Here is a 23,284-nt window from a genome sequence, read left to right as displayed (position 1 = left end):
GTTTTCTTAAAATCTCGTCTCGTTCTCGTCAGCGGAGTGTATCGTCACAACCCTAATGGCAATACATTTATTGAATTGAATTGAATAACTATGGACACAAACACTTAACTACACACGTCCATCAATCAATTCAGTCAAATGCGCCGTTACGCATCCATTTTCAGCACCATGGATAGCAAGCAGCAGTAAAGAGCAGTAGTAGCCTTTCTGACAAACACAATTTCACTCATTCTGTTCACTTCATTCACTATGTAATTGCAACAATATCACGTGAACATACCAGGTCAACTTAAAACTGTTAAAGTCCAAATGCAAAGAGGAGAGGGACGGAGGGAGAAGAAAAGAGAAATCATATTTTTTCAAACAGATTAATAAGATGTTGGGGTAGTGTATCTTACCTTAAGATGAACTTTCAGAATTAATCCATCAGTGGATAACGCCGAGGCCTCAAACCGGTAAAGTCATTGACAAGTTCATCTGGGTCCAGTGATTTTACGACAGCAGGCTCAACAGCCATTAACATAAGGTGTGTGAGCCTGTCATCGCCCATAGTGGTCCGCAGGTAGGTTTTGACTCGTTTCCAGTGTCTATGAACACACGCAGTCCATTCCTGTCACCTGTTAAAGTTGAGGCTCCTCCAAGATGACGGCATGCAAAGCAATAAACTGCATCTTCTTGCATAGAGTATTCAACCCAGTCATATTCCTGATACACACTGACATTAAAGCGTCTTCCATTTCTAGTTGGAAGTGGGTCAAACGAGGACGCCTGAGTCCGTCTGTTTTACATCCACTAATATCCTTCTTCTCTGCTCCAGTTGACCCAGAGGCTGCTACTGCTGTAGTTGTACTGGCACCCGGGCCTTGACCTTCCTTATCGCTGTCCAAGTCTGATCCAGCTATTTCAATCTGAGAAATTGGTGGAGACTCAGACTCGGATTCAATTTGAGAAGTCGGTGGGGACGAGTTCTCAGCCTCCATGCATGTAGTCTCCGTCTTCCTGTTAGCATCTTCATCCCAGGCGCAGGTGCTGGAGTGGCTAACAGCCTCGTTAACAGCCTGAATCCCACCTTCACTACCTGGTCCTCCTCCCTCCCCTGCTGGGGCAACATTGGACCCATCACCTGCCGTTTTTGATTAAAAAAAAAAAAAAAAAAAAAGATTCTAAAGTTCTCTGCTTCCTCTACATTTTAGTTAATTAGCTTATCAAAAAAACAACAACAATAATGACCCAGCTCTGGGGGGTGGGGGACTGGGAGATACCACATTTCAAGATATGGAGGGGGGATACAAGTGTTGGGAAAGATAATATCTAGAGAAATCGATTGTGTTGTTCTGATGTACATTTGTAGTTCATTTATATGTATTAAATAATATAATAACCAATACAAATTGATACAGAGTAATTCCATAAATGTATTAAAAAAAATGAGCATTTACATTTTCCCCTGGAGCCAAGGTGTGGCAGCTGCCATACCTTGCCATACGACACCCTGGCTGTCACACCATGGTCCAGATGAAATACACATTTTAAAAAGGTCAACACTTGTTGACCTGATATTACAAGCATTTATAAAAATGTGTTGACCTGATAATACAAGCATTTATAAAAACTCAGCGAAACTTTTTCATACTCTCGTGTGAAACTCGCGTCACGGCATCGGCTGGGTAAACACGGAAGTGGCGTCTACGCTGCGGTAGCATAGCAACAGAGGATAGACCCTATCAGGCAAGTGTTCTTTTAAATAAACTCCTGATGTACTTACAAACTTTCAAATGCCTCGTTTTGTGAGTACAGACCCTATGTGTACTACTGGAGAAGTTTGGTAACATTCCATGCATTATTAGTGGGGTAATTTACGAGATATACCCCCTGTACCATAGCGCTAGTAAGCCATTCGACTGATAGCGGCTATCTTGACCAATGCTGACCATCGCTAAAAATGCTTCCGAGGGGGTGTTTGGCTGGATGTCATGGTGGAAATGACCTCGGGTGCATTTTACTCCGAACCATCACTTTAAGTGTTGCTTTAAAAAAAAAAAAAGTATTACAGATGAGCTGCTTTGAAGAGAGCGATACCACACTGGATATCATATTTGAAAACAAATTCACTTTTCATATTACTAGTGCAGGGAATCCCTAATGAGTGATTTGATTTGGATTCATTTAGAACCATTACAGATTCAATACCAATTTTTCTTGGTTATGAAAGAGATTTTCACAGAGCTAATGCTCTAACCAGAGGGGTATTCCATCAAACTAGCTAAGCGCAAAGCCGGGCTAATTTCGATAAGCCTCGCTACCTTTAGCGAGAGTTGCATTCCATCAACGTGACTTGAGGCACTCTCCGCTAAGTAACCATGGGAATTTATCCGACCAAACTAGCCTGCTCTGGGGCAGGCTAACCATCAGGCTTACTTTAGCGGGGGTTTCAGAGAAGTCCGTCTGTCGGAAACAACTGTACCAGCAGAAGGTTCCGCCAAGCCTAGTCCTCGTGATTTCGTCACGTGAAAGACTGGAAAACTTACCAAAATTACATACATGAAGTACAAACAGACTTTATTTTCATCAAGCGTCTAAAAATACATGCTTGCAATTAAAAAATATGAATAAATCGTTTATTTTGTTTAACACCGACTGGCCATATCATAATTTAAAGCCCCCAGTTGGGTGAGTGGTGATGCACCTGCCCTTGAGTGTGGGCATCGCAGGTTCACATCCCGGCGAGAATATCTCATGTGTGGTTTTTTCTTTTTTTTTGCCTGTATAATTGTCTTTAGATCAGAGAATTAGACCAACATTTTACCTTGACTATGATAAATATGTCATACAATTTCCCCAGAACCCAAATATAACTTGCAAAAACAAGATATAATAGCATGTTATAGATCCCAATGACAAAGGCATTGCTGCATGCAATTTTCAGCCACATAAATTCCTTTCAGGTGAGTTCATTAATAGGTTCATTGAATGTATTCATTAAATTGTTGAGATAAATGAGTCGGTCAATGTAGATGCATTTACTAGGCCTATCTAAAAAAAGAGAAAAAGAGAGAGAAAGAGAGTTCCGGCCAAAGAAAGAAAAAGAAACGACTATGTCATGAATTGAACCGTGGGCGGCCGCATGTAAAGCCGGCGCATTACCTCTACACTATCCTCACATTAGAGAAAATATAGTCAGTGTTATATTAGAACATGTTACTCTTAACGGTACTTAAGTATTAAATCGCTCGGCAATTCTTGCCCAAGCAGCCTCGCGATTTTTATTTATCACTACAGTATTCCCTTTTTTGGTTATGATGGGTTTGTACTCCTCGTACAGTTCCATCAATAATTTTTGCTCTGGTCTTTTCTGCCATTTTCTCGATGATTCGACATTCACGGTTCTGGTCTGGCTTCATATCCCGTGAACGGCGTAACACACAACAACTTTAACCTGGTTTGAATAAGCCTCAACAAGGCGTGACTGAAATGCGTTAAAGTAAATGTACTTAGTATTTCTACTTCTACCAAAGTACAATGGAGGAATAGCTGTGGTGCTCAGTCACTAAAGTTTGGATTTCTGAAAAAGAATGTCCACCAGTCTCTGAATAATTTACAGACTTCAATGGGTAGTATTCAGTATTCAAAAGTATTCATTCTGAACTATTTTCTGCCAATGGTCTAAAAAAGTGAAAAAAGTGATTATTATTTTTTTCCAGTCTCAGAGCACCACATGGGGTGGTTTGACTTAAATCACTTGAAAACACACAACAAAAGGCTGTTGAGAAATAACATCCCAACATAACATCACCCCCTAGTGGTTAAAGGAGGAAACTGTAGCACTAAATGACCACACAGTGTATGGTACGGGCCGATGGACAGTATAAAAACATGTTGCTATGACAACACTGTAAAACACCAACGCCTCTCTTCATGAAGCTTATCAGAGCGATGCTGATTCAACTTCATGTCATTTTAAAAGGCTGCTGTTGAATTTTACTGCTGGCACAATATTGGGTTTCATTGCGGATCGTGATGAAATACAGGATCATAAATCATTTTAGAAGTATCTAGCTGTCCTATCATAGTAGAATTACAGCATGTGGGATACAAAAGTACATTTTTTAAAATGTTTAACTGCTGACAAGCGTTTCTATTAAAAGTATAAGCAGGAATGTAAAATGGCATTAATAACCATAATGCAGAAATAAATCTACAATGGGCCATTCTGCATAAGTATATTTGGTACTTCAAGTATATGTTGATACTAATAGTTTTGTAATTTTACTTAAATATCTTTGAGTGAAGGCCTTTGATACTGTGTTATTGGTACTTTTACTGAAGTAAATGATCAGAAAACTTTCTATTTCTAAGTTACTGGGTAGCATTAAAACCAGACAACCGTCATCATTTTTCCATTCTTAAATAAATATTAAATATTAGAATTGTTACAAACGGCAAGTTTGTCTTCAGCAAATACTTTCATTTGATGCTAAATCTTGAATGTAAATCTTTGTACCTATTTCTGAAGGACATGGAAATAAAGAACAACATGACATCGAAACCCAAAATAAGAGTTTACTTTTAGTTCATTTACAAAATACAAGAAATACATTTAAAAACAATTTACTCCAGAGTTGAGTTTTTAAACATAGAAACTATAGAAAAGTTTGCTGCGTTGTTTTTACAGTGTTTTATTTATCAATGTTGTTTAGAGCCTCAGTCTGTTTGGATTCCAGCTTTTATTGTGAAGGATTTGCACAAACTGGAACATGGATTTTATGGATCAGAAATAAGTAACTTCCTGTTGCCAGTGTAGTGTGTACAGTAGTACAGTACTAGCCAATCACAGTACAGTAGTACAGTACTAGCCAATCAGAGTACAGTAGTACAGTACTAGCCAATCAGAGTACAGTAGTACAGTACTAGCCAATCACAGTACAGAAGTACAGTACTAGCCAATCAGAGTACAGTAGTACAGTACTAGCCAATCACAGTACAGTAGTACAGTACTAGCCAATCACAGTACAGTAGTACAGTACTAGCCAATCACGGCACAGTGGGGCAGGACTAGGCAGAAAACAAATGACATAAGTACATAGCTGGAGCTGGTTAGCTTAGCTTAGCATAAAGACTTGAAAAAGATAGAAAAAGCACCAAAATCCACACACCAACACCTTTAAAGCGTACAGAATAAACAAAGGAGATACAACAGTATAGTAGTTCTTAGTCTCAGATATGTGGCTTCTGGTAAATTTTAAGATCTTTAATGCACCACCTGCCGACAGTAGCCTAAACCTCAGACTGACTGGGTATTATTACCACTCGCTTCTTCAGTCTAACTGTTGTTTATCTTCTTTTGTCTATCGGGTGATAGACAGACATAATCTACCATGAATACATGCATTTGATTGGCCACTGTGTGTTGCCACAAAACATGAGCCAGGCTCAAAAAAACTTCACCTTCAAATAACCTTTATTGACAGCGCAGCTCACCTGAGGACTCAGCACATTTACAAATCTACATGTTCAAAATATTCACAAAGGCAGAATCCAGGAATACAGGGAAGAATGTTCATACAGCAGAAATGTTTGGTTTTAGTGTCTGTTAGCAGATGGTTGGTTGCTAACGTGCTAAGCTATGATGGTGAACATGGTGAACACGATGCTACACATGTTAGAAAGCTGCTATCGCTCCTGCTGGGATCATTTGCTCCACCTGTGTTAGTGGCAGATTGACTGAGCATCAACTCACTCAGACGTTGGTAAAGGCACACACTGTCACAGCCCTGTTTGTAGGCGTGAGAGCACATGTGTTGGTGTGCGATCATCTGTGCAGATAAACAGCCAGGATCTGCTCCACCAGTCGTACAGTCGGTTGACTGATCGGGTAGTGAGGCGGCAGCTTCTCCTCGGCACACGCGACAGCTTCACGAAGTACCTGGAGGGGAAAAACACAGATCCTTAGATAAAACCCAAGGAAGCCCACTACATCTCAGAGGAAAACATCGTACTAGTTACTGCACTTCTACTTACTCTACACATTTAAAAAAAAACACTATTTGCAAAACGAATCGACCCGGCAGTGTGAACATTTCACATCACTATTATCCTGGCCAAAATAATTACACAATATTATCCACAATATATTATCAAATATGCTTAAAACTCTTAAAGCCACTAAAACATACTGGAACCACTTTATCACTTGTTTATTGTGTCACAGATAAGACACACATCTTCTTAAAGTGTAAAATAATCATCCATCCATCCATTTTCTTCCGCTTATCCGGTACCGGGTCGCGGGGGCAGCTGCCTGAGCAGGGACGCCCAGACTTCCCTCTCCCCGGACACTTCCCCTAGCTCCTCCGGGAGGACCCCAAGGCGTTCCCAGGCCAGCCGGGTGACATAGTCACTCCAGCGTGTCCTGGGTCTTCCTCGGGGTCTCCTCCCGGTGGGGCATGCCTGGAACACCTCCCGAGGGAGGCGTCCAGGGGGCATCCGATGCAGATGCCCGAGCCACCTCAACTGGCTCCTCTCGATGTGGAGGAGCAGCGGCTCTACTCCGAGCTCCCCCCGTGTGACGGAGCTCCTCACCCTATCTCTAAGGGAGCGCCCCGCCACCCTGCGGAGGAAGCTCATTTCGGCCGCTTGTATCCGGGATCTTATTCTTTCGGTCATGACCCAAAGTTCATGACCATAGGTGAGGGTAGGAACGTAGATTGACCGGTAAACCGAGAGCTTCGCCTTTCGGCTTAGCTCTCTCTTTACCACGACGGACCGATACAGCGACCGCATTACTGCAGCCGCTGCACCGATCCGCCTGTCAATCTCGCGTTCCATCCTTCCCTCACTCGTGAACAAGACCCCAAGATACTTAAACTCCTCCACTTGAGGCAGGAACTCCCCCTCAACCTGGAGGGAGCAAGCCACCTTTTTCAAAATAATCAAATAATCTTAAAAATAAGACTGTTTTCAGAGCAGCACAAACCTGAACTCCACTCTGAATTGGGAGCTGAGGTGCTGGGCCAACTGGTTGTTGTACTGCAGGCAGGCCAGCAGGAGGCGACAGCACTGGAAGAGCAGAACAGACTGAACCGGACTCAGAAAGGACTCCTGCAGGTCTGACAAAACCAGCACCACCTGCTGGACCTGGTGACCAATGAAGGACAACTGCAGAGACACAAGGAGACCAGCTTCATTTCAGTTTTGACTCCACACCACACTTTATAGATCAATATTATTCAAAAGTGTTACTTGGTGACTCAACACTTTATAGAAGAAAAGGCAACATTTGAATGGAGGCATTTCAGGCAGTTCAGGAGAAGAGTAACTCCCTCTACACTTTGACTCAAGTCAACTCACTTTAAGTCAAGTTTGAAGCTTCACGTATCTGACCAAGCTTCGTTATTTGGCCAGTTCATGTGAGAATATGTTTCCCATCTCTACTAAAGTGCCGGTGAGGAACGTTACCAGGTGAGGATGTGGCTGCAGGACTCCGAGCATCCAACCGACAGACAGGGAGGTGTCCGCTGAAGAACATCTGCTGGCCTAAATAAAGTCAATAAAGTGTAAATTCACAGGCTGAGTGCAAATGATTGGACTTCCCCACACTTGCAAACAAGACATTTTACACCTATATGTATGATATATTTGGATTTGTTTATTATAGACAAGCAAAGATTGTTTTGTATCCAAAACGGCACCTTTGTCTCCCCCTTTGGCAGTGAGAGTAATTAAAATAGTATTCCATCGTATAGTTGTCACTCACCTCGTGGCCTAAAAGCAGCAGTTCAAAGAGCAGGGAGCAGGCAGCGTCCAGATACTCAGCTAGGAAGTCCTGAGGCTGACAGAGAAGGACAGCTGTGACATTTAAAACTGATTAAATACATAATGATATTAATGTGAGCAGCTCACCTCACAGTCAACCTGGGATCTTTGGTTCTGTGTTTGAAGCTCTGCAGCACATATCAAGGCAAGCAGCATTCTGGAGGCCAGGGCACCTCTGCAGGGAGGGAGGGGGGGAAGGGTGTTAATAACAGAGACAGGATTATCATTCCATAAAGGTAAAGTCAAGAGGATGGTGAGATGTTTACTTTTTGGCAGAGAGCAGGTTGAGTCTGGCTGGTTCGACATCCGTCTCTCTGAACATGACGGCGAGCGTCTGGACGATCAGAGTGCTCAGTCTGAATAGAAGCATCGAGCTGGCGTTAAATCAGAGCCTTTATGGCATGAGGTCCATTAACAGTACATAACTGGTGAAATCTAAATGACCTTTTACAGGTTTCTGTGTAACACACACACACACACACACACACACACACACACACACACACACACACACACACACACACACACACACACAATTAGTTTCTGTTTAGTTGCCAAAGTCGTAGAGACAGATGAAATGTTATGAACACACCCAAAGCCTTCTTAAACAGCAGTTTAAAGTGTGTTGTGTAAAAACAAAGCAGCTTATCATCCAAAGGGTGATTTCCCTGATTGTATTTAGGTTTTGAGATCGATCACACACACACACACACACACACACACACACACACACACACACACACACACACACACACACACACACACACACACACACACACACACTCACACACACCCTGAGCTTACAGTAGTTGATCTGCTGTGTAGACTCCACTGAGTCTCTGGCAGCTGTGCAGAGATTCCTCCAGAGTCTGAACCATGAAGACGCAGAGCTCACTGGACTGAAACACAGCAAAATATACACCTTTTTATTAACAAAAGTACATTTACTTGAAGTACTGCACTAAGGTACTTGCACTGAAGTAAGGTACCAATAAACTTGTACTTTATGTTCAAGTTCTGCTACTCTGCTTCTACTCTGGGAGGCTGTTATTGTATCGTTTACTCCACTACGTTTATGTGACAGTATTTACTCATTACTTTAATGATAGAAATGTCAAAAGTGCTGAGCGTGTCGTTGTGATGGTCACTGTTGGGGACGAGACATCGTGTGTTGGGACATCTCACCCTCCAGAAGAGTTGCCGCAGGGTGACGTTGTGGTGTGCAGCCGTTCTCAGCTCCTGCAGCAGCAGGTAGAGACTCTCCACACTCAGACCCTCCTGCAGGAGCTCAGAGCTCAGCTGACCAAACAGGTGAGCTGTCCGCTCCCAGCTACACACACACACACACACACACACACACACACGAACACACACACACACACACACACACACACACACACACAGGTCATACACAACGATGTTGCCTCTGTTACAACAGAGTTTTGTACCTGATGGCAGGAAGCTTTCCAGGCAAGGAGACAGACGAGGCACTGAACTTCCCTCTGTAGAGCGGGTCTAACAACAGAGTGGACCCCTAAACACACACACACACACACACACAACAATGAAGTCGATGTAAAGGCAGTTTACACTCAAATCAAGATGAAACCTTGTTGACTTATCTTTGAATCCACTGTATGAACACAACAAGGAATACTCTATGGAATCATTTCAATATGTGTTACTGTAAGGGTATTATTCTTAATGATAACAATTTCTTGGTTGCTAAATCAACCCTATATAAATGAGCAATGCACTAAAAGACTGACAGGCAGGGCTGGACTGGGATCAAAAATTGGCCCGGGCATTTTCAGCCGAGACTGGCCCACCAGGTATCGATGGAAAGACAATGAAGCCTATGAACAAACTTTTTTGTGACAAGGCTTGTACACTGTTGGGCATCGCCCCTCGGCTGTAATTGGTCCAGCCCAGAATCAATCATGACTAAGGGGCCGATCTACCAGTTTTGTGTACCAATATCAGTGTTTCCCACAGGATTCTATCGTGGGGGGTCTTGTGATCTTGTAGGGGGGTCCGGGGGCATGCCCCCCGAGAGAAACATTTTAATAGATTTCATTTTAATGCATCAATTTGGTGAATTTTAAGAACCAAAATATGACATCATTTACTGGCCAATTTCTTACAAACTGCTGGTACTAATACAAAATGTTGACATACAAAATGGGGTTGAGGAGTTGAAGCATTCAAGAAAAGATTATAACAAAAATGACTAAAACACAGTGTTGAGCCTTCCAGGGTCCCCCAATTAGTTTTCACTGAGGGCCAAATTATGCCCCGGTTGCCAAGTCGAGGGCCAAATTGTCTGTTATTTTTTTCATTGGATCACTAAACATTATTTTATGTGCAAATGTTATTATTGTTGCTGCCATTATTTGAAGTATTATTATTGTAATGATTAGTACTACCAGTGGTAGTTGGTTGTAGTAGCAGATAGTAGTCATAGCCTGTGTTGAGGGACAGATATAAATGTACACTTGAAAGAAAATAAATCCAATATTAACGATGTATTTATTTGAATGCCCCTGGAGAATATTTTGATCAACAACAAAAAACAACAGCACTACAGCAAGTGGTGCACAAGAGGAAAACAATATTGTATAACAGTAGAGTTAATGATTTTTGTTTGCAGCGTCTTGCTTTTGTCTTGTAATTTGCAGACGGTCCCTGCGCACTCGCCCGGCTGCCGGCTGCACATAGAGATCAATGTTCTTGCTGACTGAAGTTTCACAGGTTGGGCATTAGCAAGTATCTTGTTCTGGCGTAGTGCGCCTTTACTTTCGTTTTCCATGAATGGCAACCTACAGCCACACTTGAACATTGGTCAGCCACATAAACATTCTTGTGCCTCTTGAGCAGTGGCGGTCCTAGGTTTCATGACGCCCTGGGCGAACCTAAGCGAAGATAAGAGTTTATCTACTCTTCACATTTATTAAATGTATTTTTTCTTCCTGTTTCCCAGTGCGAGTATAGATACACAAATATCGCATTTGTCAATTGCGGTATTTTATTTTGAAAATTGCTTTAATTTTGCAAATTGACCGGATTGTCTCGTGTTTCTTTGTGTGGTTTCCTGCCAGAATTGACACGATCGCTCGCGGCACGCCCAAAAAATAGAGCAGACGCCGAAACGATCGCTTCACGGCGAGGGGCGGCCGCGCTTATTTGCGGCGCTTCCGCGGCCGGTGTGAACCAGTCTCTCTCAGCATCAGCAGACGCACCTTTTTTTTGTGCGGGCGCTCATGCTGCCCCTCCACTAATGCCGCACTGGGCGGCTGCCCACACTGCCCATATGAGAAACCGCCACTGCTCTTGAGATAGAGCGAGCCTACGAAGATTCCACACTGCCCTATCCCTGCACTTTATCCTCAAATAGTAACCTGGAGAGACACCTGCATGGCGCTCTGCTGCCACCTACTGGTGTAACTCTCTGGTTATAGCTTCACATGCCATGGTTTGTTTAAATGAAAAAGTACGTTTGTTCACCTGCCACTGATGAACAGCTCTCTCTCTCTCTCTCTCTCTCTCTCTCTCTCTCTCTCTCTCTCTCTCTCTATATATATATATATATATATATATATATATATATATATATATATATATATATATATATGACAAGCCATCAAGTAATTTCTATTTGAGATGTTGGACCACTGACCTGTCTGTAAGATAATACAATGTAAAGCCCTCAGGTTTCTGCAGTGTGTATGTACAGTATCTCATCGCTCACTCCATCTGCAGCCTTCCAGTCTCATTCTGTGGTTCTAAAATCTAATAGGACTGTTTTCACATAATTCAGGCCATTATTGATTATTATGGATCCATGTAAATGTATAAAATGTGTTAATGTATGTTTCACTCACTGACCTGACATTTGTCATAAATAAATACCCTGATTCATTTGTCGTGTGCTTTTTGAAGTTTGTTTGGTATCCGATGACGACAAGAACAAACCACACATGATCGATGCTCCTGGAAATTTTATTACAAAGAGTAGGAGGTAATGAAGTAATCTTAACTGGGGTTGAACTAGTGGTTCAGCCTTTCATACAATGTTAGATGATGATAAAGAGCCTCTGTTGTCCTTTTAATAGACTATAGTGTGAAAACTTGCAGATACTTGTTGAAACCTGCCTTTAACAGAAGCAGCCCCGGAAATATATGTTATTATTCTTTGTGTTGGTCATGAAAAGATCATCACCAACTATGATCTTATGTTACATGTTCTGAGTCGGGAGTTATTGGCTTCTGCACCACCCGACCATTTCTTGGGTCATGCTATACCAAGATGAATTCTTATTCTTGTAAAAAGAAATAAACATCACATTTTACAATATGGAACCATGAATGTTATTATCACCGTGTAACCACAAAAACAAAGCTTAAAGAGTTCTTAATGTACATAAAGCATCTTTATTAGTATTAGTAGGCAATCATGTACATCTGAGACACAGCTTAACATACTTTTATACATACAATCAGGTTAAACTGGCAATAATATTCATGTTAAAGGCTTCAACAGTGGTTTATATTTCACTACTCTGAGGCTTGCAAAGCAAATTTCATATATTGAATTATGTTCTTATATAGACATAAAACACAATCATTAGGGGGAAACATGAACACAAGAATAAAATAAACACCTTGCAAAAGCTGCTGCCTGACACGGATAAGCACTAGACGATGAGAGAGACCTTGCAAATTACAAACATCACCTGATAAAAATCTATTCTTATAAATCATGTGATGCTGAATTATAGTAATCACATCTGAACATGTCCACAGCAGATATTATTTAAAGGACCAGCGTTATTAAAAGATATAATAGAGTATATGACTACAGACAAATGTATGCATATATATACACTGTTGCCCATGAAGTTGGAATATTTTGTTTTCAGACACAATCCTCTGTTTATTCCTATTTAAATGCATCAGTAATCAACTTTGACCAGGTGCAATGATTGCATTATGTCCAAATTACCCAGGTGAAATTAATTCATGCATAACATTTGTTCGGTGCTATAAAAGACAAGACATTTGCAAATTATTCCAACTTTTTAGGCGACCCTGTATGTTTTTTTTAAGCATTTCTCCTCCATAATCTACTGAAGTGTAAAGTCATGATTACTTGTTGAAACCAGTCTGTAAAGGATACAGATCAATTAATATGTACACATTTTTAAGGTAATGCACTACCGTTATCATTTCTACATTTACAACCTGCTGTTACAAACACTAAGGCTCTTGCAGGTTTTCCAGAAACTCCTCTATTTCTCTCCACATTCGGTTCCTGTGTCTATCTTTAATCTTCCCCAGAACATTAATGCTGTTTCCACGAAAGAAGGATTGTTCCGGTATCGCTGCTGCCTTCATGTGATATTGTATCGACCTGTTGGGATCTTGTCGGTCAAAGTTTAAATATTTTGCATAGTAGTTGTAAAGCATCTGTTTGTCTGCAGGTTCAAGCTCACGTTCTAGCAGTTCCTGGTATATCTGCTCAGCTTTAGCCTGGTCGTGATTGGACTTTGCGTATATATTTGCCACATCTATTTCCTTCACAAGTGAAGAATGTGGGTAAAGAGAAATCACCTCTTTAAGGAGGCTGACTGCTCTGTCTATCTCACTTTGCTTTGGGCGACTGTCCCTGAAACAAATGATCTTCCATTTATAGCAGAGTGCAGCACATCTCTTCAGATAACGCTCATCTGGATGGTTTTCCAGAGCCTCCTCTGCCAAATCACTGGCCTCGTCAATAGACATATATTTCCAGTACACCCTTAGTAACGCCTTAATACCACTGTAGCTGCTGACAGGATTTCTCAAAACCTTTCTGGCTAACTCGTGTGCCTCATCTTCAATTCTTTCTCCGTTCTTAGCACATTGCTCAACGTACTTAATGGCGATGTACAAATTCTCTGGATCCCTTTCCTTAGCGATTCTCATTTGCTCCAAGATGTCAGCCTCCACCCCTGTGTTGCTGTGCTTGAAAGCACTGGCTAACACTAGGACATGGCTGGTGTTCCACTCCACCATGTCCGGCTGCATCCTGATGGCTCTCTGGAAGTAATCTCCAGCCATCAACTTTTTCTCTCTGCTGAACTTCATCAGGGTCCAGGCCTTTTCAGCGCAGATCTCCGCATGGAGCTCGTCCTGGGCTGGAGATGGGTATTTACTCATCAGGGCGTTGACCTTTGACAGGTAAGCCTCGCTCTCTGTTTGGTCTCCCAGGCGATGGTGCAGCCAAGCCAGGTTCCCGTAGTTCACCACTAACCACGAGCCATCATCTGCGTTTCTCATCTGGTGGAAGGCCTCTGCAGCCTTGTTGAAGGAACTCTGGGCGTCTTCAGTGAACCCCAGCTTGTACTGAATGAACCCTCGCAGGTTGTAAATGTGACCCAGCCACTTGTTTCCCTCCTCCGTGCCGATGTCCTCCAGCTGGTCCCTGAGACGCAAGAGTTTGGACCTGCCGGGCTCCAGATCCCAGGTGAAGTGGCACTGCAGGGCCTCCAGTTTGGACTCCAGTGTTGTTTGACTCTGAGCAACACTGATGGAAAATATGAAAAAAAAAATTAAACAGTAATTTGTTTTATTGTTTGTTCTTTTTAATTATAGTGTGCACTGTACACCAAGACAAACTCCTCGAATGTGAAAAAGTACTTGGCAATAAACTCCTTTCTCATTCTGAGACACGGCATTGAATGTGTGCAACGGAAATACAGAGGGAAGGATGTTTTTCTATTTGGAAGTTGCTTGTTGTTGTTCCCTCAGCCCTTTGTCCCATCAACTCTATGTTCCCTCAGCCCTTTGTCCCATCAACTCTATGTTCCCTCAACCCTATGTTCCCTCATCCCCAAGTTCCATAAATGTTCCCTCAACCCTATGTTCCTTCATTCCCATGTCCCATCAACTCTATGTTCCCTCAACCCTGTGTTCCCTCATTCCCATGTTCCATAAATGTTCCCTCAACCCTATGTTCCTTCATTCCCATGTTCCATCAACTCTATGTTCCATCAACTCTATGTTCCCTCAACCCTATGTTCCCTCATTCCCATGTTCCATCAATGTTCCCTCATTCCCATGTTCCATCAACTCTATGTTCCATCAACCCTATGTTCCCTCATCCCCATGTTCCATCAACTCTGTTCCCTCAGCCCTTTGTCCCATCAACTCTATGTTCCCTCAACCCTATGTTCCCTCATCCCCAAGTTCCATTATTGTTCCCTCAACCCTATGTTCCCTCATTCCCATGTTCCATCAATGTTCCCTCATTCCCATGTTCCATCAACTCTATGTTCCATCAACTCTATGTTCCCTCAACCCTATGTTCCCTCATTCCCATGTTCCATCAATGTTCCCTTAACCCTATGTTCCCTCATCCCCATGTGTCATCAACTCTATGTTCCCTCAGCCCTATTTTCCCTCAGATTAATAATAACATAACGAACTTGATAAACGTAACCTTAATCCTTACTATAGTACTACTCCTACATTACCTACTAATACCTACATATTACATACACTGCAGGGAAAGGTCATCCGTGTGTTGAGGGAACATAGGGCCTAATTTTGATGGAAGGAAAAATGGAAGGAACATTTCATAGAAATGAGGGGACATAGGGATGAGCCTAAGTCGCTCAGAAAGAAAGAAAGAAAGAAAGAAAGAAAGAAAGAAAGACAGAAAAATTATCCATAATGTTAACATTTCGAGCCCTGGGACTTAATTATATGACATTTAATAAATCATAATCATAGTAAATATGTTCTCATAGACTACAATATACAGAAGCAGTTACTGACCTCATCATTCAGCTGTTTCCTCACCTCGGTAGTTCTTTAAATATTAAGCTGGCTCGGGTTGCTGTCTTGGGTCTGCAGGTGTATATCGGTGATGTCCAGCTTCTACTTTACTGTAAGTTGTAAGATGTTGTTGACCACGCAGCTTGAAACGAGACTGAAGTTTCACAGATGGGGCGTTAGCAAGTGTTTTGTTCTGGCGTAGTTCGCTTTTACTTTCGTTTTCCATGAATGGAAACCTACAGCCACACTTGAAAAAAACAAAACAAAAGCACAGCGAAAACATGACTCATCAAACGTTGATGGACTATCTTCCCTCACATAAACATTCTTGTGCCTCTTGAGATAGACCGAGCCTACGAAGATGCCACAATCTTCAATCCCTGCACTTTATCCTCAAATAGAAACAATGAAGACACCACTTGCATCATCTTCAACTCATTCATACATTCAGCATGTTGTGTGTGTAAACTTTGAGCAGCGGCCGTCTCTGCATAGTGTCGGTACGAAGAGCTGTGAGGGTGACATCGTAACCTGGAGAGACACCTGCATGGCGCTCTGCTGCCACCTACTGGTGTACCTCTCTGGTTACCGCTTCACATGCCATGGTTTGTTTAAATGAAAAAGTACGTTTGTTCACCTGCCAGATACTGATGAACAGCTCTCTCTCTCTCTCTCTCTCTCTCTCTCTCTCTCTCTCTCTCTCTCTATATATATATATATATATATATATATATATATATATATATATATATCGGTCGGCCTGGGTTCCTTCTGTGTGGAGTTTGCATGTTCTCCCCGTGTAAGCGTGGGTTCTCTCCGGGTTCTCCGGCTTCCTCCCACAGTCCAAAGACATGCAGGATGGGGATAGGTTAATTGGTGACTCTAAATTGCCCGTAGGTGTGAATGTGAGTGTGAATGGTTGTCTGTCTCTACATGTCGGCCCTGCGATAGACTGGCGTCCTGTCCAGGGTGTACCCTGCCTTCGCCCAATGACAGCTGGGATTGGCTCCAGCCCCCCCCCCGTGACCCTGAATACAGGATAAGCGGTAGAAAATGGATGGATGGATGGATATTATATATATATATATATATATATATATATATATATATATATATATATATATATATATATATATTTCAGTGTATTTTGCGGTGTGTTTTAACCGTTAACCCATTCAAATATTTTATATTTATATATATATATATGACAAGCCATCAAGTGATTTCAATTTGAGATGTTGGACCACTGACCTGTCTGTAAGATAATACAATGTAAAGCCCTCAGGTTTCTGCAGTGTGTATGTACAGTATCTCATCGCTCACTCCATCTGCAGCCTTCCAGTCTCATTCTGTGGTTCTAAAATCTAATAATACTGTTTTCATATAATTCTGGCCATTATTGATTATTATGGATACATGTAAATGTAGAAAATGTGTTAATGTATGTTTCACACTCTGACCTGACATTTGTCATAAATAAATACCCTGATTCATTTGTCGTGTGCTTTTTGAAGTTTGTTTGGTATCCGATGACGACAAGAACAAACCACACATGATCGATGCTCCTGGAATTTATTACAAAGAGTAGGGGGTAATGAAGTAATCTTAACTGGGGTTGAATTAGTGGTTCAGCCTTTCATACTCGGAATATACTTATTATTCTTTGTGTTGGTCATGAAAAGATCAACACCAACTATGATCTTATGTTACATGTTCTGAGTCGGGAGTTATTGGCTTCTGCACCACCCGACCATTTCTTGGGTCATGCTATACCAAGATGAATTCTTATTCTTGTAAAAAGAAATTAACATCACATTTTACAATATGGAACCATGAATGTTATTATCACCCTGTGTAACCACAAAAACAAAGCTTAAAGAGTTCTTAATGTACATAAAGCATCTTTAATAGTATTAGTAGGCTATCGTGTACATCTGAGACACAGCTTAACATACTTTTATACATACTATCAGGTTAAACTGGCAATAATATTCAGGTTAAAGGCTCCATCAGTGGTTTATATTTCACTACTCTGAGGCTTGCAAAGCAAATTTCATATCATGAATTATGTTCTTATATAGACATAAAACAATCATTAGGGGGAAACATGAACACAACAGGAATAAAATAAACACCTTGCAAAAGCTGCTGCCCGACACGGATAAGCACTAGACGATGAGAGAGACCTTGCAAATTACAAACATCACCTGATAAAAATCTATTCTCATAAATCATGTGATGATTATAGTACTCACATCTGAACATGTCCACAGCAGATATTATTTAAAGGACCAGCATTATTAAAAGATATAATAGAGTAAATGACTACAGACAAATGTATGCATGTATATACACTGTTGCCCATGAAGTCGGAATATTTTGTTTTCAGACACAATCCTCTGTTTATTCCTATTTAAATGCATCAGCTTTGACCAGGTGCAATGATTGCATTATGTCCCAATTACCCAGGTGAAATGAATTCATGCATAACATTTGTTTGGTGTTATAAAAGACAAGACATTTGCAAATTATTCCAACTTTTTAGGCGACCCTGTGTGTTTTTTTTAAGCATTTCTCTTCCATAATCTACTGAAGTGTAAAGTCATGATTACTTGTTGAAACCAGTCTGTAAAGGATACAGATCAATTAGTATGTACACATTTTTAAAGTAATGCACTACCGTTATCATTTCTACATTTAGAACCTGCTGTTACAAACACTAAGGCTCTTGCAGGTTTTCAAGAAACTCCTCTATTTCTCTCCACATTCGGTTCCTGCGTTTATCTATCCATCTTCCGCAGAACATTAATGCTGTTTCCACCGAAGTAGGATTGTTCCGGTATCGCTGCTGCCTTCATGTGATATTGTATCGACCTGTTGGGATCTTGTCGGTCAAAGTATAAATATGCTGCATATTTGTTGTAAAGCATCTGTTTGTCTGCAGGTTCAAGCTCACCTTCTAGCAGTTCCTGATATATCTGCTCAGCTTCAGCCTGGTCGTGATTGGACTTTGCGTATATATCTGCCAGTCTGTTTCCTTCAGAAGTGAAGAATGTGGGTAAAGAGAAATCACCTCTTTAAGGAGGCTGACTGCTCTGTCTATCTCACTTTGCTTTGGCTGACTGTCCCTGACATACATTATCTTCCATTTATAGCACATTGCAGCACACTTCTTCAGATAACGCTCATCTGGATGGTTTTCCAGAGCCTCCTCTGCCAAATCAATGGCCTCATCAATAGACACATATTTTCCGTAAACCCTTAGTAACTGCTTCACACCACTGTAGCTGCTGACAGGATTTCTCAAAACCTTTCTGGCTAACTCATGTGTCTCATCTTCAATTCTTTCTCCTTTCTTAGCACATTGCTCAACGTACTTAACGGCGATGTACAAGTTCTCTGGATCCTTTTCCTTAGCCATTCTCATTTTCTCCAAGATGTCAGCCTCCACCCTTATTCTGCTGTACCTGAAAACATTGGCTAACAGTAGGACATGGCTGGTGTTCCACTCCACCATGTCCGGCTGCATCCTGATGGCTCTCTGGAAGTAATCTCCAGCCAGCAACGTTTTCTCTGTGCTGAACTTCATCAGGGTCCAGGCCTTTTCAGCGCAGATCTCCGCATGGAGCTCCTCCTGGGCTGGAGATGGGTATTTACTCATCAGGGCGTTGACCTTTGACAGGTAAGCCTCGCTCTCTGTTTGGTCTCCCAGGCGATGGTGCAGCCAAGCCAGGTTCCCGTAGTTCACCACTAACCATGAGCCCTCATCTGTGTTTCACTTGAAAACACACTTGAAAAAAAAACAAAAAAACAAACAACGGAAACATGACTCAAATGTTGATGGACTTCTCTCACGTAAACATTCTTGTGCTCTTGAGAAAAGACCGAGTGGGAGGAGAAAATGTTTAACCCCGCCCACTCCCCAACATTTGACACCTCCAACAGAGGAGACATGCTGCTGCGGGTTTGCAGTGAGGTCTGATGTATTCCTCCGGTCTCCTTCCACACTTCTGACTGCCGCTTTGGTATGATAAATAATGGAGGCAAGTGTGACTTTTATGATATCGTTCATGTAATTTTAGGTGTATTGTTAGGTTATGTGAATTAGCTGCACATGAGCTAATGTTATATTTAAACTAACGTGATACTAATATCAGAGTGCATTCAGTGGTATATGCACTGTAAGTTAATGAGACTAATCAGAGCACTAGAAAAAAAATAATGTCAGTGTTTTGTGACTTTGTAATCATGTAATCATTTTTTTATGTATAGAGACATTACAGTGATACGTGGGGATGACCTCCCCTAGTCCAGAAAAAAACGGGAACCTGTCATGTCCGTTTTGCAAGTACAGTGCATCCTCTACATAACAAATGGATAACCACATTAAGGGCCATTCCTCAGTGAGGAACAAAGGTAATACTCAGGCCTGGACTGGGACAAAAATTCAACTCTGGACTTTTTGGTCCAGACTGGCCCACCACAATCCACGCGCAGATACTGTGCCAACTCTTCCTGTTGATGTACTGTACATATAATCACACAAGCCCTTAATAACAATATACTGAATAATATCCCTTCATATTCTGGAGCCTTGGATAAAATAAATCAGTGTTTCCCCTACCATTGTACAGGCCTGGCGGGACGCCAGGCCAAGGAGACCTGCAACCAGGCCAAAAAAAAAATCAATACGCCAAAAATAAGCCACCTATCAATTAATTCATAAATCAATAATCATTTACATTAGGAGCGCCTCCGCGCAGCACAGTAGACTTGCTCTGCAAGACGCGCGGCCGCAACAATCCTCGCCGCGCGCTCCCGCTATGTTCTTCTTCGCGTACTTTATGCGCTTGATGTTGTTCTGATGCCGCTCTGCCTCGTTAAACCACCACGATGTTGCTTTCTACTTTGAAAACACGGAAAGTTGACACTGTATTTTGATAAGCTGTTGCACTCTTCAGACTCCTGGTGTGAGCGGAACCGGACCGGTACCGGAACCGGACCGGTGAATTTATAAGAAAAATGCCGCTGTGTGTCTCCGTCCAAAATCCGCTTTCCTCGCGCTGCCTTCTCGCACAGATCCGCTCGTGCGCACATGCGCTGATGCAGGTCGAGTGTTGTCGAGAAATATATGCAGAGACGGCGCTCCTTAAAAACAACATCAAGCCTTAGGCAGCCTAATAAAATAAGGATTGTTTTTGATAAGCTGTGGAACTCTGAGTTAACCTATTTCTACCTGAATTTCTATGAACTATTAGGCTGTTGAGTAAACCTATAACTTATATTTTACTTGATAAAATAAGACAATATATGCACTCATATGTCGTTTTTATGTTATGTTTTATAACGTATAAAAGTATCTGTAGCTATTAATGTGATGCTCCTCATTTTCCAGCCATATTTTTCCGGCCCCTAATTTTTGATCATTTCCATCAACCGGCACCTTAATAAGTAACTCTCTCTCTTTAATCCTTGAAAACCTTGAATACACTCAGGTTGAACAAAAATGTTGAATGCAAATATAATAATTGCAGAATTGCAGACTGCTTGCTGTGCCACCTGACTTAATCCAACTGCACCAATACACCATCCCACACGTCTCGTCTGTTTAGGGTTTTTTCGGTGGGTACCACCGGGCCTGAAAAAAATTCTAGGGGAAACACTGTAAATGATGACTACACAGTATGTTGCTCATTTGCTCTTAAGAAGGTTACTGGAGAAAGGATTTAAGATTCAAGAGTGTTGTTTATTTAACTCACTCATATGTGGTGGAACTGATCATGGCATTGGCAGGCTGATAGCAAGGTATTGTGGTCAAACCACACCACATTGCAACATGTGAGTTTTAAGCAGTGGCGTCAATTCAGCCAAAGCTAAGGTATGGTCACATGACTTAACTACAGTATCAATCAATATACATGCCCAGCAAAGAATCACAACAAAAGTGACAACTCTGCTATGTAGCTGTGGTTAGGAAAAAGGTTAGTGGGTCATGCTATGTAGAGACTTCATTCACTATGTAATTGCAACAATATCACGTGAACATACCAGGTCAACTTAAAACTGTTAAAGTCCAAATGCAAAGAGGAGAGGGACGGACGGAGGGAGAAGAAAAGAGAAATCATATTTTTTCAAAACGATTAATAAGATGTTGGGGTAGTGTATCTTACCTTAAGATGAACTTTCAGAATGAATCCATCAGTGGATAACGCCGAGGCCTCAAACCGGTGAAGTCATTGACAAGTTCATCTGGGTCCAGTGATTTTACGACAGCAGGCTCAACAGCCATTAACATAAGGTGTGTGAGCCTGTCATCGCCCATAGTGGTCCGGAAGGTAGGGTTTGACTTGTTTCCAGTGTCTATGAACACACGCAGTCCATTCCTGTCACCTGTTAAAGTTGAGGCTCCTCCAAGATGACGGCATGCAAAGCAATAAACTGCATCTTCTTGCATAGAATATTCAACCCAGTCATATTCCTGATACACACTGACATTAAAGCGTCTTCCATTTCTAGTTGGAAGTGGGTCAAATGAGGATGCCTGAGTCCGTCTGTTTTACATCCACTAATATCCTTCTTCTCTGCTCCAGTTGACCCAGAGGCTGCTACTGCTGTAGTTGTACTGGCACCCGGGCCTTGACCTTCCTTATCGCTGTCCAAGTCTGATCCAGCTCTTTCAATCTGAGAAATTGGTGGAGACTCAGACTCGGATTCAATTCAAGAAGTCAGTGTGGACGAGTTCTCAGCCTCCATGCATGTAGTCTCCGTCTTCCTGTTAGCATCTTCATCCCAGGCGCAGGTGCTGGAGTGGCTAACAGCCTCGTTAACAGCCTGAATCCCACCTTCACTACCTGGTCCTCCTCCCTCCGCTGCTGGGGCAACATTGGACCCATCACCTGCCGTTTTTGATAAATAAAAAAAAAGATTCTAAAGTTCTCTGCTTCCTCTACATTTTACTTAATTAGCTTAGCAAAACAACAATAACAACAACAATAATGACCCAGCTCTGAGGGGGACTGGGAGATACCACATTTCAAGATATGGAGGGGGGATACAAGTGTTGGGAAAGATAATATCTAGAGAAATCGATTGTGTTGTTCTGATGTACATTTGTAGTTCATTTATATGTATTAAATAATATAATAATCAATACAAATTGATACAGAGTAATTCCATAAATGTATTAAAAAAAACGAGCATTTCCATTTTCCCCTGGAGCCAAGGTGAGGCAGCTGCCATACCTTGCCATACGACACCCTGGCTGTCACACCATGGTCCTGATGAAATACACATTTTAAAAAGGTCAACACTTGTCAACCTGATAATACAAGCATTTACAAAAAACTCAGCGAAACTTTTTCATACTCTCGTGTGAAATTCGCGTCACGGCATCGGCTGGGTAAACATGGAAGTGGCGTCTACGCTGCGGTAGCATAGCAGCAGAGGATAGAAGCTATCAGGCAAGTGTTCTTTTAAATAAACTCCGGGTGTACTTACAAACTTTCAAATGCCTCGTTTTGTGAGTACAGACCCTATGTGTACTACTGCAGAAGTTTGGTAACATTCCATGCATTATTAGTGGGGTAATTTACGAGATATACCCCCTGTACCATAGCGCTAGTACTAAGCCATTCGACTGATAGCGGCTATCTTG

General features: G+C 41.8%; 3 protein-coding genes across 4 annotated transcripts; all 3 read right to left on the bottom strand.

Annotated features, from left to right (window-relative positions):
• Positions 1-5,763: 5,763 nt before the first annotated feature.
• LOC311015240 (uncharacterized protein C12orf56 homolog) lies at positions 5,764-11,283 on the bottom strand (the record flags this gene model as incomplete). Its single annotated transcript, XM_084012369.1, has 9 exons — positions 5,764-5,923; positions 6,974-7,155; positions 7,456-7,533; positions 7,754-7,828; positions 7,900-7,987; positions 8,079-8,168; positions 8,617-8,711; positions 8,998-9,142; positions 11,249-11,283. 9 exons carry the CDS (start codon positions 11,281-11,283, stop codon positions 5,764-5,766), a joined length of 948 nt encoding a protein of 315 aa, XP_083868495.1.
• A 937-nt stretch (positions 11,284-12,220) lies between these two features.
• On the bottom strand, positions 12,221-16,291 carry LOC311014345 (interferon-induced protein with tetratricopeptide repeats 1-like). 2 transcript variants are annotated; one of them, XM_084010902.1, is made up of 2 exons: positions 15,631-16,291; positions 12,221-14,377 (listed from the first exon to the last, which is right to left on the bottom strand). In XM_084010902.1, exons 1-2 carry the CDS (start codon positions 15,636-15,638, stop codon positions 13,069-13,071), a joined length of 1,317 nt encoding a protein of 438 aa, XP_083867028.1. In that variant the 5' UTR covers positions 15,639-16,291; the 3' UTR covers positions 12,221-13,068. The 2 variants fall into 2 exon arrangements, with proteins under 2 accessions (XP_083867028.1, XP_083867029.1); XM_084010903.1 differs by having other exon boundaries at positions 15,655-16,289.
• A 2,298-nt stretch (positions 16,292-18,589) lies between these two features.
• LOC311015238 (interferon-induced protein with tetratricopeptide repeats 1-like) lies at positions 18,590-19,622 on the bottom strand (the record flags this gene model as incomplete). The annotated part of the gene is made up of 1 exon (XM_084012367.1): positions 18,590-19,622. Exon 1 carries the CDS (start codon positions 19,289-19,291, stop codon positions 18,590-18,592), a length of 702 nt encoding a protein of 233 aa, XP_083868493.1. The 5' UTR covers positions 19,292-19,622.
• Between the last annotated feature and the right edge of the window lie 3,662 nt (positions 19,623-23,284).

Source organism: Eutrigla gurnardus (assembly GCF_963514095.1).
Source record: "Eutrigla gurnardus genome assembly, chromosome: 6".
Taxonomy (NCBI): domain Eukaryota; kingdom Metazoa; phylum Chordata; class Actinopteri; order Perciformes; family Triglidae; genus Eutrigla; species Eutrigla gurnardus.
The sequence above is the reverse complement of the archived record's forward strand: the minus strand, read 5'-3'. Positions and strand labels throughout refer to the sequence as shown.